The sequence below is a fragment of the Rhinoderma darwinii genome, chromosome 9, assembly GCF_050947455.1.
Source record: "Rhinoderma darwinii isolate aRhiDar2 chromosome 9, aRhiDar2.hap1, whole genome shotgun sequence".
NCBI lineage: Eukaryota > Metazoa > Chordata > Amphibia > Anura > Rhinodermatidae > Rhinoderma > Rhinoderma darwinii.
Window position 1 is genome coordinate 65632289 of NC_134695.1, and position 14888 is coordinate 65647176.

At 35.8% G+C, this 14888-nt stretch overlaps 1 protein-coding gene across 1 annotated transcript; it reads left to right on the forward strand.

Annotated features, from left to right (window-relative positions):
* The first annotated feature begins 398 nt into the window (after nt 1–398).
* Nucleotides 399–3536, forward strand: RAG1 (recombination activating 1). Its single transcript, XM_075837048.1, has one exon. It carries the CDS (start codon nt 399–401, stop codon nt 3534–3536), a length of 3138 nt encoding a protein of 1045 aa, XP_075693163.1.
* Nucleotides 3537–14888: the final 11352 nt, after the last annotated feature.

Below are 14888 nucleotides of genomic sequence, written 5' to 3' on the forward strand. Positions count from 1 at the left end.
AACTATATTGTGTTACACCCAGCGTTAGGAGATCCGATTTTGTCGGACACCTATGCTTCAATTAGGGTTTGTACTACTGTTGTGCCCTGGGTATATGCTGATTCCTACAAATATCGTTTAAACACAGAGATATAGGTATCATAATAACTCAGTGTTTTTTTGTTTAATACATTTTTTATTTTCACGGTGGGGCTTATGTCACAGTGGTGTGTTACCCCTGTTTTTAAACTAGTTACTATTAAAGATATCTTTTTACTCAGTTGTCATTTCAGTGAACCTCAAAGATATGCATTCACTTTAAGATTCCAGTATCCAATCAATGCTGGTATAAATATTAGACATATATTTTTTTATACATGGTAAAAAATATGTTTTTTATTCTTTCAGCACTCAAGAACATGGAGTTGCCATTGGTCAGCACTTCAGGAAATCCAGTGACCAACGAACTGCAGCATCCATATACCAAATTCTCAGAATGGAAGTTTAAGCTGTTCAGAGTGAAATCTCTGGAGAGAACATCATCACAAGAACCGAATGACGACAGTGGGGTATCTTGTACCAGCTCTCCTGAAAAATCCCCATATTTTGATGTGAGTTCCGATGGCCTTAGCCAAGAGTCTTCAGAGACAACACCTACAAATTGCAAAGATCTTGAAGCCATCGTCTTGAACAAGAATGAGGCCGAAGCACAGAGATTGGAAGAAGACGCCCACATAGCCATTTTGCAACACTTGTGCCGTATTTGTGGAGTCTCTTTCAAAATGGATCAACAGAACAGAAATTACCCGGTTCATGGACCAGTGGACAACGAAACCCAAGAAGTCCTAAGACGGAAAGAGAAGAAAGCCACCTCCTGGCCTGAACTTATCTCCAAGGTCTTTAAGATAGATGTAAGGGGTGATTTAGACTCTAGTCATCCGACTTGTTTTTGTCATAACTGCTGGAGTATCATGCATCAAAAATTCAACAATTCCTTCAGTGAGGTTTATTTCCCTCGTAATAATGCCGTGGAATGGAAGCCTCACTGTTCCACATGTGACGTTTGCAATTCCTCCAAAAACTGGGGTAAGAGGAAGGCAACAATCCAACAAAATTCACTTATCAAAAAGAGAAAAATCTGTGTTGAACATGTAAAGAAGAACAAAAATGGAAACATCTCGCCCCTCTGGAAGAAGAATAGGACCGTGAATCAGATAAAGAACCATTGCAAACAAATCCACCTTGACTCCAATTTACTAGTCGTTGACTATCCATCCGATTTTATAAAGTCAGTCACGTGCCAGGTGTGTGAACATATACTATCTGATCCAGTGCAAACGTCATGCAAACATTTGTTCTGCAAGATTTGCATCCTCAAATACTTTAAGATCATGGGTTGCTACTGCCCATCTTGTAGACACACTTGCTTTCCAACTGATCTTACAACGCCTGTGAAGTCCTTTCTTAATATATTAAACTCATTAGTCGTAAAATGCACAGTAACCGGATGTGATGAGGAAATTCTGCTTGGAAAATACTCTCAACATATCTCCAAACATAAAGAACTCAAAGGTAAAGAGGCCTATGCTCATATCAACAAAGGGGGAAGACCCAGGCAACATCTGCTGTCCCTGACAAGGAGAGCCCAAAAACACCGTCTTAGAGAGCTCAAGATGCAAGTGAAAGCTTTTTCTGATAAAGAAGAAGGAGGTGATGTTAAATCAGTTTGCTTGACTCTCTTTCTCTTGGCCTTAAGAGCAAGGAATGAGCACCGACAGGCTGATGAGTTAGAAGCCATCATGGAAGGTAGAGGAGCAGGGCTGCACCCAGCTGTCTGTCTTGCAATACGAGTAAACACTTTTCTAAGCTGTAGCCAGTACCATAAAATGTACAGAACTGTCAAAGCCACCACTGGGCGCCAGATCTTCCAGCCTTTGCATGCTCTGAGAAATGCAGAGAAAGCCCTGCTACCCGGTTATCATCCTTTCGAATGGAAACCACCATTGAAGAATGTTTCCACCAATACAGATGTTGGCATCATGGACGGCCTATCAGGACTGAATCGGTCTGTGGATGAATATCCTGTTGATGCTATCTCCAAAAGGTTTAGATATGATGCCGCTCTGGTTTCAACTTTGAAAGACATGGAAGAAGATATCCTTGAAGGCTTGAAATCCAAAGACATAGAAGAATACCTGTCTGGTCCATTTACTGTGGTCATTAAAGAATCTTGTGATGGGATGGGAGATGTAAGTGAAAAGCATGGCTGTGGACCTGCGGTGCCGGAGAAGGCTGTCCGCTTCTCATTCACCATCATGAACATAAGTGTTCTTAACAGCAATGATGGATCTGTTCGAATTTTCGAAGAGGCCAAACCAAATTCTGAACTTTGCTGCAAACCTGTGTGTTTAATGCTTGCTGATGAATCAGACCATGAAACTCTGACAGCCATCCTCGGCCCTCTGATAGCTGAAAGAGAATCAATGAAATCCAGTGAGCTCCTGTTGGAAATTGGAGGAATACTTAGAAGCTTCAAGTTTATTTTCCGGGGTACAGGGTACGATGAAAAGTTGGTGCGTGAAGTAGAGGGACTTGAAGCCTCAGGCTCTGTCTATATTTGTACTCTTTGTGATGCCACCCGTCTGGAAGCTTCTCAGAACTTGGTATTCCATTCCATTACCAGAAGCCACAGTGAGAACTTGCAGCGCTATGAAACATGGAGAGCTAATCCCAACCATGAATCTGTTGATGAGCTTCGTGATAGAGTTAAGGGAGTTTCTGCAAAGCCATTTATTGAAACCCTACCGTCCATCGATGCTTTGCACTGTGACATTGGAAATGCTGCAGAGTTTTATAGAATATTTCAACTAGAAATAGGGGAAGTCTACAAAAATCCAAAAGCCACCAAAGAAGAACGGAAGAAATGGCTTGCAACCCTCGACAAACACCTTAGAAAGAAGATGAACTTAAAGCCCATCATGAGAATGAATGGAAACTTTGCTCGAAAACTCATGAGCAAGGAAACGGTTGAGGCCGTTTGCGAGCTAATACATTCTGAAGAGAGACAAGTAGCCCTCAAAGAACTTATGGAATTGTATCTCAAAATGAAACCAGTGTGGCGTTCTTCATGCCCAGCGAAAGAGTGCCCAGAGTTGCTCTGCCAGTACAGTTACCACTCTCAGAGATTTGCAGAGCTGTTATCCACCAAGTTCAAGTATAGATATGAGGGCAGGATCACCAATTACTTCCACAAAACACTAGCCCATGTCCCAGAGATCATTGAACGTGATGGTTCTATTGGAGCTTGGGCCAGTGAAGGCAATGAGTCCGGTAATAAACTGTTCAGACGCTTCAGAAAGATGAATGCCAGACAGTCCAAGACCTACGAAATGGAAGATGTTTTGAAACATCATTGGCTTTACACATCTAAATATCTCCAGAAATTTATGAACGCCCATATTACTCTGAAGAACCAAGGTTTCACTGTAGATTTAGAACCTTTTCAGGAGGAAGGAATAGAATGTCCAGTAGATACTTTAGAATTAATGGAATTCTGAGTTCACTTCTTAGAATGCCTTATAGGTTCTACAAGGTTCCTTAAGATTCTATGGTTTTCCTCTGTGTAGGCCACGCTGTTGTCCGCAAGCAATGTTATGGAGACTCCTAAGCTCCCGATTGCTAGGACCAAGGCGTAATGAGCTTGTTCTCCTAGGTTCCTGTATATAGAGTTGTTGACCGGAGAATGCTCTATGTTGTGAGTGATATTACTAATATCTTGACAGCAGATGGTGAGGATAATCCCATGCTGTGTTATCTTTGCAAAAATTCTTAAAAAAAAAAATGGTTCCATCTGTATGGCTGATGTTCAATAAGTTAAGAATGATTTCCTCTTTATGATTGAAGTTTTAGATGTTTGAGAATTGATGGTTGTGATTTACTTTTTTTTAATGTTTTGTGGTCCATAAAAGGATCGTTTAATCAGAAGCGAAATAATATTTTGTGCAATATTTCTAGCTAAGTATTTTATCAGCCATACGTAAGGTAATGTAGTTACCCCTTCCCCCAACCCCCCATGTCAAGTTTTTCTTTACTTTGTTATGTTGCTATGTCACCCCAATTCTTGACAACTATACCTGTCCCTATCCATTTAGTTTGAATACATTATTTTTACTACTGAAAAATATTTAGAACTAACATATTGCTCCATGGATAGACAGCTTATACACGAGCACTTAACTTTTCGATAGATTTGACCCCATGCTCTAGTGTTTCACTGTCAAATGTTTTACAACTCAAATTTTCAGTGTGCCATTAAGTTTGGATCTCAGGTGTCAGTCTAAACACTGTCATGAGACCTTAAATTGAATAGCCACTCATGTCCAAGTCATGTGCTGATTCATTTCTTAATATATCTCCATAGATGTTATAACTCTGTTTGTCTGAAACAGAGCACCAAATCCCCTGTATAGCCATTGAGTTAAATGACAACATTTTGTCTGCCTCCAGCTGCCACTAGAGGGAGCTTAGGAGCTTACTGTATACTGTCTATACATTGAACTCAATAATAAATCAGTATACAATAAGCTCATAACTTCCTCCAAGTGCTGTAAGCTTTTGCATATTTTCCACAGAATGGGACATCTTATATCTACACACATTATAAGGGCCCATGCCAACAGACTTATTACTGATCTGTGTTGTATAGATCCATAATATGGCATACATAGCCTGCTATGGGCCCATGCTGCACAAAGTATGGGCCATAATACAAACATACACTCCCCTAGAAGTAATACTGCTAGGGTAGAATATAGTGCCTCATGGTGGCACCATACGTCGGACCGTGAAGTAACTACAGCTCTATACAGGGTCCATGTATGCCTCTTTGCAATGTGCATGGACCCTAAGTGAGTCCATGCAATATTATAATAGATAACATATCATTTGAACATGTGTACATATTACAGTCCTCTTCTTACCTCATGCTTGTACATCGTCACTTTAAATTTTAGCCTAGGACTACCTTGCAGATATTCACAAGTTACAATTGTACCCTGCCAGGTGCCCCCTTCCGATGGTGCATATTGGTCAAAACAGAAGTTTAGATTTTTCCCTGTCATTGACGGCAACATACTGTAGCTGCCTCTCATTAGGGTCTAGTTCTACCCCACTGATGATAGGATCTGCAACTCATGAGAGTCTACTTCTATCCTACTGATAATAGGAGCTCCATCTATTGAGGGTCTAGTTCCACCCTACTGATGATAGGAGCTCCATCTCATTATGGTCTAGTTCTACCCTACTGATAATAGGAGCTCCATCTATTGAGGATCTAGTTCCACTCTACTTATTATAGGAACTCCATCTCATTATGGTCTAGTTCTACCCTACTGATAATAGGAGCTCCATCTATTGAGGGTCTAGTTCCACCCTACTGATGATAGGAGCTCCATCTCATTATGGTCTAGTCTACCCTACTGATGATAGGAGCTCCATCTATTGAGGGTCTAGTTCCACCCTACTGATTATAGGAGCTCCATCTCATTATGGTCTAGTTCTACCTTACTGATGATAGGAGCTCCATCTCATAAGGGTCTAGTTCTACCCTACTGATGATAGGAGCTCCATCTAATGATGTTTTATATCTACCCCACTGATGATTAGGTCTCATGCTTATGAGGGTCTACTTCTATCCTACTGATGATAGGAGCACCATCTCGAGAGGGTCTATCTCTACCGCACTGATGATGTGATCTCCATTTCCTGTCATTTTTATAGGCTCTATTCCTAAAAATTAAAAAATACACAAATTACCTCTTTTTTTGGGTGTTCCCATGAAGAGAAATTATGGCTTATTACTAAGATATACTATAAATTCATAAGTCTCGAGGGTCCATCTATTGTGACCTCCAACAAAACAATCACCAGAATGGCCACGACATTAATACAATGCATCGGCCCCTTCAGATTTTCCCCTTGTCACTCTCGATCTGATGCTATACATGTACTGCAACTCTGGCGGTGGCCACTTCATCATTCTGATCAATGCTCCAGCAGTTGCACCCTCACCGATCATGGAGTGAAGCATTTCTTAGAAAAATGCCATAATTTCTGTTAATGCACAACACTTTGAAGGAAAAAAAGAGACCATGTTGTCTCTGTTGTTTCTATGGATTTTTTTATGGACCTGCTGATGATTGAGGTCTGCACATAGTCTTAGGTTTGTGAGGTTGCAATGTTAATAACAGTTTCCACTCCTTTCTTCTACCTCATTTTCTCTTGCACAAAACCTTTTTTTTTTCTTTTTGTGATACCACAGAATTTTGCCTGTTAGATTTATATGTGAATTACTAGACATTTATTGATAGTTGTGTGTATAGATCATTTTTATGTATTTTTTAACTGTCACTTTTTATCAACATTTCTGCCTCATGTCATTTTTGAAAGGAGACAACTATTTTTTGCTTTCGTTAAAGGGTTATTCCCATCACAGAAAGTGATTACATATTTCTAGTATATGTCATGACTTTCTGATCGGTAAGGGGCTGACTGTTGGGACCCCATCTATTCTGAGAATAAAAAGGCCACAGAGCTGGTTTAGTGCTTCTTCAAAAATTGTCCCTGCACAGCGACGCTCCCGCCCACCGGCTGTGCAGGGCACTAAACTACAGTACCACTTAAATGAATGGGGTAATGCTGAAATCACGTGAGCAGCCGGTGGCCGAGAGCATCGCTGTGCATAAAAAAACGTTGAAGAGGACACAGCGCTAAACCAGCGACCCTTTATTCTTTGGATCGGTGAGAGCCCAACAGTTTAATTCTTACCTATCAAAAAGCGATAGAGATATAACATCACTTTTTGTGATAGGAATAACCCTTTATACTTTTTGATACATTTAAAGGAACACTCCAGGCAAAACTGACACATTGTATTATGCCTAGTAAAGGGCCTCAAGGGGCGGGGCATGACACAGGCATTTAAAGAAAACCAGAGAGACTTCTTGTGTCATGCTCCGTCCTCCCAGACACTGTATCAGTTTTGCCTAGAGTGATCTTTTAAGGGTCCAGATGTTAAGTTTTGCACTCATTAGGACAAATACAATTTGGTATGATTTTATTATGATTTTTATTAAAATTTATTAAAAATTGTTTGAAATTGTGGCAGATGTATTTTTTGTGTAGTAGGATTTAATATATCGTGGAAAATTTTTAAAACTGTCTAGCACAAAAACTAGACTCGTTACCCATAGCAACCAATCCCAGTGCAGATTTCATTTTAGCAGAGGAGTTTAAGAAAAGCTGAGCTCTGATTGGTTGCTATAGGTAACATGAAAGTTTTTTCTGTTAACAAATGTCTCCTAATCGTCATGTCTACTACTTGAAATGATCGCTTTATGGCATTAATAGCAGACATTTTCTTTTTATATTTTTGAGAAACCTAATGGTGCAGTCTTTTTCATTTGGAAAATGACTTTATATGATATTTTTATTGTATAAGACTTGAAATTTATTTTTTATTTAATTTTACATTGTGGAAAAGGAAGGTTTTCATGTATTTTAAAATTTACCACAAAGAGAAAAGATGATTAAAAAATAAATAAATCAGTAACTGTTCCGTAAATGATTATATGTAACTATTCAGTATGTTTTTCCTGTCTACGATTTCATTTTCAATAAAGATTTATTAAAACACCTTTTTTGATTTTGTGCATGTGAAACGCAGAATAACGTGGTAATATTGGTCACTGTGGTGTTGTCGTATTGTATTTCTATGGAAGAGCCTTGTCCATTGTCACAAAATACACTTGTGAACACAGAACCTGTGATTTGTCTGTGTGGGCAGAGTAATGTAACCCTTGAAGACAACCTAATGTGCTGAGCCTATCCTTACCACATAGGAAATTAAGGCAATGATCTAATTATAAAGGTCCTTTATTTTTCTCAATTAAATTCATATACTTGTATATAGGTGGCAGTATTATAGTAGTTATATTCTTGTATATAGGGAGCAGTATTATAGTAGTTATATTCTTGTATATAGGGGGCAGTATTATAGTAGTTATATTCTTGTATATAGGAGCAGTATTATAGTAGTTATATTCTTGTATATAGGGGGCAGTATTATAGTAGTTATCTTCTTGTATATAGGGGCAGTATTATAGTAGTTATATTCTTGTATATAGGGGCAGTAGTATAGTAGTTATATTCTTGTATATAGAGGCAGTATTATAGTAGTTATATTCTTGTATATAGGAGCAGTAATATAGTAGTTATATTCTTGTATATAGGAGCAGTATTATAGTAGTTATATTCTTGTATATAGGAGCAGTATTATAGTAGTTATATTCTTGTATATAGGGGGCAGTATTATAGTAGTTATATTCTTGTATATAGGGGGCAGTATTATAGTAGTTATATTCTTGTACATAGGGGGCAGTATTATAGTAGTTATATTCTTGTATATAGGAGGCAGTATTATAGTAGTTATATTCTTGTATATAGGGAGCAGTATTATAGTAGTTATATTCTTGTATATAGGGGGCAGTATTATAGTAGTTATATTCTTGTATATAGGAGCAGTATTATAGTAGTTATATTCTTGTATATAGGGGGCAGTATTATAGTAGTTATCTTCTTGTATATAGGGGCAGTATTATAGTAGTTATATTCTTGTATATAGGGGCAGTAGTATAGTAGTTATATTCTTGTATATAGAGGCAGTATTATAGTAGTTATATTCTTGTATATAGGAGCAGTAATATAGTAGTTATATTCTTGTATATAGGAGCAGTATTATAGTAGTTATATTCTTGTATATAGGAGCAGTATTATAGTAGTTATATTCTTGTATATAGGGGGCAGTATTATAGTAGTTATATTCTTGTATATAGGGGGCAGTATTATAGTAGTTATATTCTTGTACATAGGGGGCAGTATTATAGTAGTTATATTCTTGTATATAGGAGGCAGTATTATAGTAGTTATATTCTTGTATATAGGGGCAGTATTATAGTAGTTATATTCTTGTATATAGGGGCAGTATTATAGTAGTTATATTCTTGTATATAGGGGCAGTAATATAGTAGTTATATTCTTGTATATATGAGCAGTAATATAGTAGTTATATTCTTGTATATAGGGGCAGTATTATAGTAGTTATATTCTTGTATATAGGGGGCAGTATTATAGTAGTTATATTCTTGTATATAGGGGCAGTATTATAGTAGTTATACTCTTGTATATAGGAGCAGTAATATAGTAGTTATATTCTTGTATATAGGAGCAGTATTATAGTAGTTATATTATTGTATATAGGGGGCAGTATTATAGTAGTTATATTCTTGTATATAGGGGCAGTATTATAGTAGTTATAGTCTTGCATATAGGAGCAGTAATATAGTAGTTATATTCTTGTATATAGGGGCAGTATTATAGTAGTTATATTCTTGTACATAGGGGGCAGTATTATAGTAGTTATATTCTTGTACATAGGAGGCAGTATTATAGTAGTTATATTCTTGAATATAGGGGGCAGTATTATAGTAGTTATATTCTTGTATATAGGGGGCAGTATTATAGTAGTTATATTCTTGTATATAGGGGCAGTATTATAGTAGTTATATTCTTGTATATAGGAGCAGTAATATAGTAGTTATATTCTTGTATATAGGGGCAGTATTATAGTAGTTATATTCTTGTACATAGGGGGCAGTATTATAGTAGTTATATTCTTGTATATAGGAGGCAGTATTATAGTAGTTATATTCTTGTGTATAGGGGCAGTATTATAGTAGTTATATTCTTGTATATAGGGGGCAGTATTATAGTAGTTATATTCTTGTATATAGGTGGCAGTATTATAGTAGTTATATTCTTGTATATAGGGGGTAGTATTATAGTAGTTATATTCTTATATATAGGGGGTAGTATTGTAGTAGTTATATTCTTGTGTATAGGGGCAGTATTATAGTAGTTATATTCTTGTATATAGAGGGCAGTAGTATAGTAGTTATATTCTTGTACATAGGGGCAGTATTATAGTAGTTATATTCTTGAATATAGGAGCAGTACTATAGTAGTTATATTCTTGTATATAGAGGGCAGTATTATAGTAGTTATATTCTTGTATATAGAGGGCAGTATTCTAGTAGTTATATTCTTGTATATATACGGGGCAGTATTATAGGAGTTATATTCTTGTATATAGGAGCAGTATTATAGTAGTTATAGTCTTGTATATAGGGGGTAGTATTATAGTAGTTATATTCTTGTACATAGGAGGATGTATTATAGTAGTTATATTCTTGTATATAGGGAGCAGTATTATAGTAGTTATATTCTTGTATATAGGAGCAGTATTATAGTAGTTATATTCTTGTATATAGGGAGCAGTATTATAGTAGTTATATTCTTGTATATAGGAGCAGTATTATAGTAGTTATATTCTTGTATATAGGGAGCAGTATTATAGTAGTTATATTCTTGTACATAGGAGGATGTATTATAGTAGTTATATTCTTGTATATAGGGGGCAGTAGTATCGTAGTTATATTCTTGTATATGGGGGCAGTATTATAGTAGTTATATTCTTGTACATAGGAGGATGTATTATAGTAGTTATATTCTTATATATAGGAGGCAGTATTATAGTAGTTATATTCTTGTATATAGGAGCAGTATTATAGTAGTTATATTCTTGTATATAGGAGGCAGTATTATAGTAGTTATATTCTTGTATATATGGGCAGTAGTATAGTAGTTATATTCTTGTATATATACGGGGCAGTATTATAGGAGTTATATTCTTGTATATAGGAGCAGTATTATAGTAGTTATAGTCTTGTATATAGGGGGTAGTATTATAGTAGTTATATTCTTGTACATAGGAGGATGTATTATAGTAGTTATATTCTTGTATATAGGGAGCAGTATTATAGTAGTTATATTCTTGTATATAGGAGCAGTATTATAGTAGTTATATTCTTGTATATAGGGAGCAGTATTATAGTAGTTATATTCTTGTATATAGGAGCAGTATTATAGTAGTTATATTCTTGTATATAGGGAGCAGTATTATAGTAGTTATATTCTTGTACATAGGAGGATGTATTATAGTAGTTATATTCTTGTATATAGGGGGCAGTAGTATCGTAGTTATATTCTTGTATATGGGGGCAGTATTATAGTAGTTATATTCTTGTACATAGGAGGATGTATTATAGTAGTTATATTCTTATATATAGGAGGCAGTATTATAGTAGTTATATTCTTGTATATAGGAGCAGTGTTATAGTAGTTATATTCTTGTATATAGGAGGCAGTATTATAGTAGTTATATTCTTGTATATATGGGCAGTAGTATAGTAGTTATATTCTTGTATATGGGGGCAGTATTATAGTAGTTATATTCTTGTATATAGGTGGCAGTATTATAGTAGTTATATTCTTGTATATAGAGGGCAGTATTATAGTAGTTATATTCTTGTAGATAGGGGCAGTATTATAGTAGTTATATTCTTGTATATAGGGGGCAGTATTATAGTAGTTATATTCTTGTAGATAGGGGCAGTATTATAGTAGTTATATTCTTGTATATAGGGGGCAGTATTATAGTAGTTATATTCTTGAATATAGGAGCAGTATTATAGTATAGTCTTGTTTATAGAGGGCAGTATTATAGTAGTTATATTCTTGTATATAGAGGGCAGTATTCTAGTAGTTATATTCTTGTACATAGGAGGATGTATTATAGTAGTTATATTCTTGTATATAGGGGCAGTATTATAGTAGTTATATTCTTGTATATAGGGGGCAATATTATAGTAGTTATATTCTTGTATATAGGGGACAGTATTATAGTAGTTATATTCTTGTATATAGGGAGCAGTATTATAGTAGTTATATTCTTGTATATAGGAGCAGTATTATAGTAGTTATATTCTTGTATATGGGGGCAGTATTATAGTAGTTATATTCTTGTACATAGGAGGATGTATTATAGGAGTTATATTCTTGTATATAGGAGGCAGTATTATAGTAGTTATATTCTTGTATATAGGAGCAGTGTTATAGTAGTTATATTCTTGTATATAGGAGGCAGTATTATAGTAGTTATATTCTTGTATATAGGGGCAGTAGTATAGTAGTTATATTCTTGTATATGGGGGCAGTATTATAGTAGTTATATTCTTGTATATAGGTGGCAGTATTATAGTAGTTATATTCTTGTATATAGAGGGCAGTATTATAGTAGTTATATTCTTGTAGATAGGGGCAGTATTATAGTAGTTATATTCTTGTATATAAGGGGCAGTATTATATTAGTTATATTCTTGTATATAGGGGGCAGTATTATAGTAGTTATATTCTTGTATATAGGGGACAGTATTATAGTAGTTATATTCTTGTATATAGGGGCAGTATTATAGGAGTTATATTTTTGTACATATGGGGCAGTATTATAGTAGTTATATTCTTGTACATAGGAGCAGTATATAGTAGTTATATTCTTGTATATAGGGGCAGTATTATAGTAGTTATATTCTTGCATATAGGAGGCAGTATTATAGTAGTTATATTCTTGTATATAGGGGGCAGTATTATAGTAGTTATATTCTTGTATATAGGAGGCAGTATTATAGTAGTTATATTCTTGTATATAGGAGCAGTATTATAGTAGTTTTATTCTTGTATATAGGGGGCAGTATTATAGTAGTTATATTCCTGTATATAGGGTGCAGTATTATAGTAGTTATATTCTTGTATATAGGAGCAGTATTATAGTAGTTATATTCTTGTATATAGTAACAGTATTATAGTAGTTATATTCTTGTATATATGGGGCAGTATTATAGTAGTTATATTTTTGTATATAGGGGGCAGTATTATAGAAGTGCCAACCTCTTTACTTGGTCAAAACTGTGCTGAGGGCTGTTGTCACTTCCCTTCCCCCATTTCTTCCTTTTAAAGTGCATTACTCAGCAACGGGTGGCAATAGGCACAGGACAGGCCACTTTTCAGGAGATAAAGAATATGAAATCTGTGCTCCATCCTTCACAATTATAATAGTGAAAAAAATATTTGTTTTTTTGCAAATAATGACACGGTCACAATTGTAAATGTACGTTTTATTCATACATAGTGTATGCAAAGGGTTAAATCCATTAAGTCATAGAATATAATTATACATTTTCTGTGTACGGGAGTAGACATAATAATATTGGCTCTTGTATGTTATACAATCCTCTTCACCCTGAACATAATGCTTGGCCCTCACTCTAGTGGATTCCCCATAGCAATAGCCAAGGTTGAATGATTCCATTGGTGTTAATGTGTTTTCTTAGCACCAATTAATTAATTCAGTTCAAGTAATTTCTCTGGGAATGTAAATAGGACATTGCGGATGCAGCTGCCTCTACAAGACATTTTGTGTTACTGGACTCATTAGCATATATAAGGGCAGTACGACATTATTCTGCTGTAAGGGGTCTAGGCAAATAAGGGGCTCAAAGTCACATGTGGGCTGCCAACCAGCCCCATTGTTGCATGGGAGCAAGAAATAACATTAAAGGACCCTAATTAATAGACAATGATGGGCAAACCCGGTTCCTAATATGGTCCCCTTCATTTCAGGGTGAATGCTCGGGCCACAATTTGTGTTCTTTTCCCCTTCCTCAAAGCCCCACTAAATATATGGTATGGGCCTTAGATCATATTATTCCCCTCCATTATAAAGTCTGTGGGTCACTGTGCTTGAGTATAATAGCCTTCCCCAGATGCCCACCAAGTGTTTGCAATCAGATACGAGATGGAGGTTTATGGGCAGAATAGGGTGTTAAGGGGCCCTGAACATTTGCCCTTATGGGACCCAGATATTTTTTATGGCGGCCCTGATCATTATTGACTAGTCAATGTACATGTATAGTTATAATACTGAGATAGAAGCATATATTGACAAGTCTGCTGGGAACTAATGGACGTCTTCTAGATGATCTTGAGAGTTATAGAAATAATTTGGTACATGAGGGTCCTGGATTATATGATTTTCCAGATTATTGTACTGCTATAAATCAAACTGTGTAAAGAACCCCATTGATTCATTTCAGATCACTATTTAGAGGCCTTATTGCTCATTTGGGCCCCTAAAAACCTTCCTGATGTTTTGCAGCTTGCATTGCTGCCTCTGGATCCTGGACATTCTGGACTATCAGGCTGTACCAGTTAAACAACTTTTTCCTTTTTGCAACCATGCTCTCATTGCTCCAATGCATCTAAAACAAACCAAAAAAGCAACTTTACAAATACTTTTGTATACTTTTGTCCGTGCATACAGCTACTCTGTAGACCTATGTGTCTCCATGGTTACAGACTACAATTAAACCATGTGTAGTCTGCAGTTATAATCAATAGATTAAGCATAGAGAGCGGAGTAACACATGACTGAATCAGACTACACAGGGTTTGACTGTAGTCTATAACCATGGAGACACATAGGTCTGCATTGAAGCTGTATACAATAGAAATGGTAGAAGATTTGTATTTTGTATTAGACTAATTACAAAGTTGCTTCACTTTTTATTTCAGACCTATTGAAGCAATAAAAAAAAATGGTTTAAAAAATGGACAGACGGGGCCAAAAGGACACTCTATGATAATGGAGCCCTGTGGACACGTTTAGTATATACATCTCAACGTACACGCTAAAAACACAAACAATAAACCTGATGGGATCAGGGCTTTAGAGAAAAGTTAAGGAAAGACACATCTGTAGTGTCGGATATGGCGGCATGGAAGAAATAGGGTCAAAATCCTGGAGAGTTTATGTATAATTTTTGGAAATGTACTTCAATCTAAACTGTAACATTAGAGGTCGTATCATACAGTCTGATAATGTGTTTCCACCCGCTGAT

Coding starts and splice junctions, on each gene's coding strand:
- RAG1 (XM_075837048.1), top strand. CDS start 399: ATGGAGTTGCCATTGGTCAGCACTTCAGGAAATCCAGTGACCAACGAA.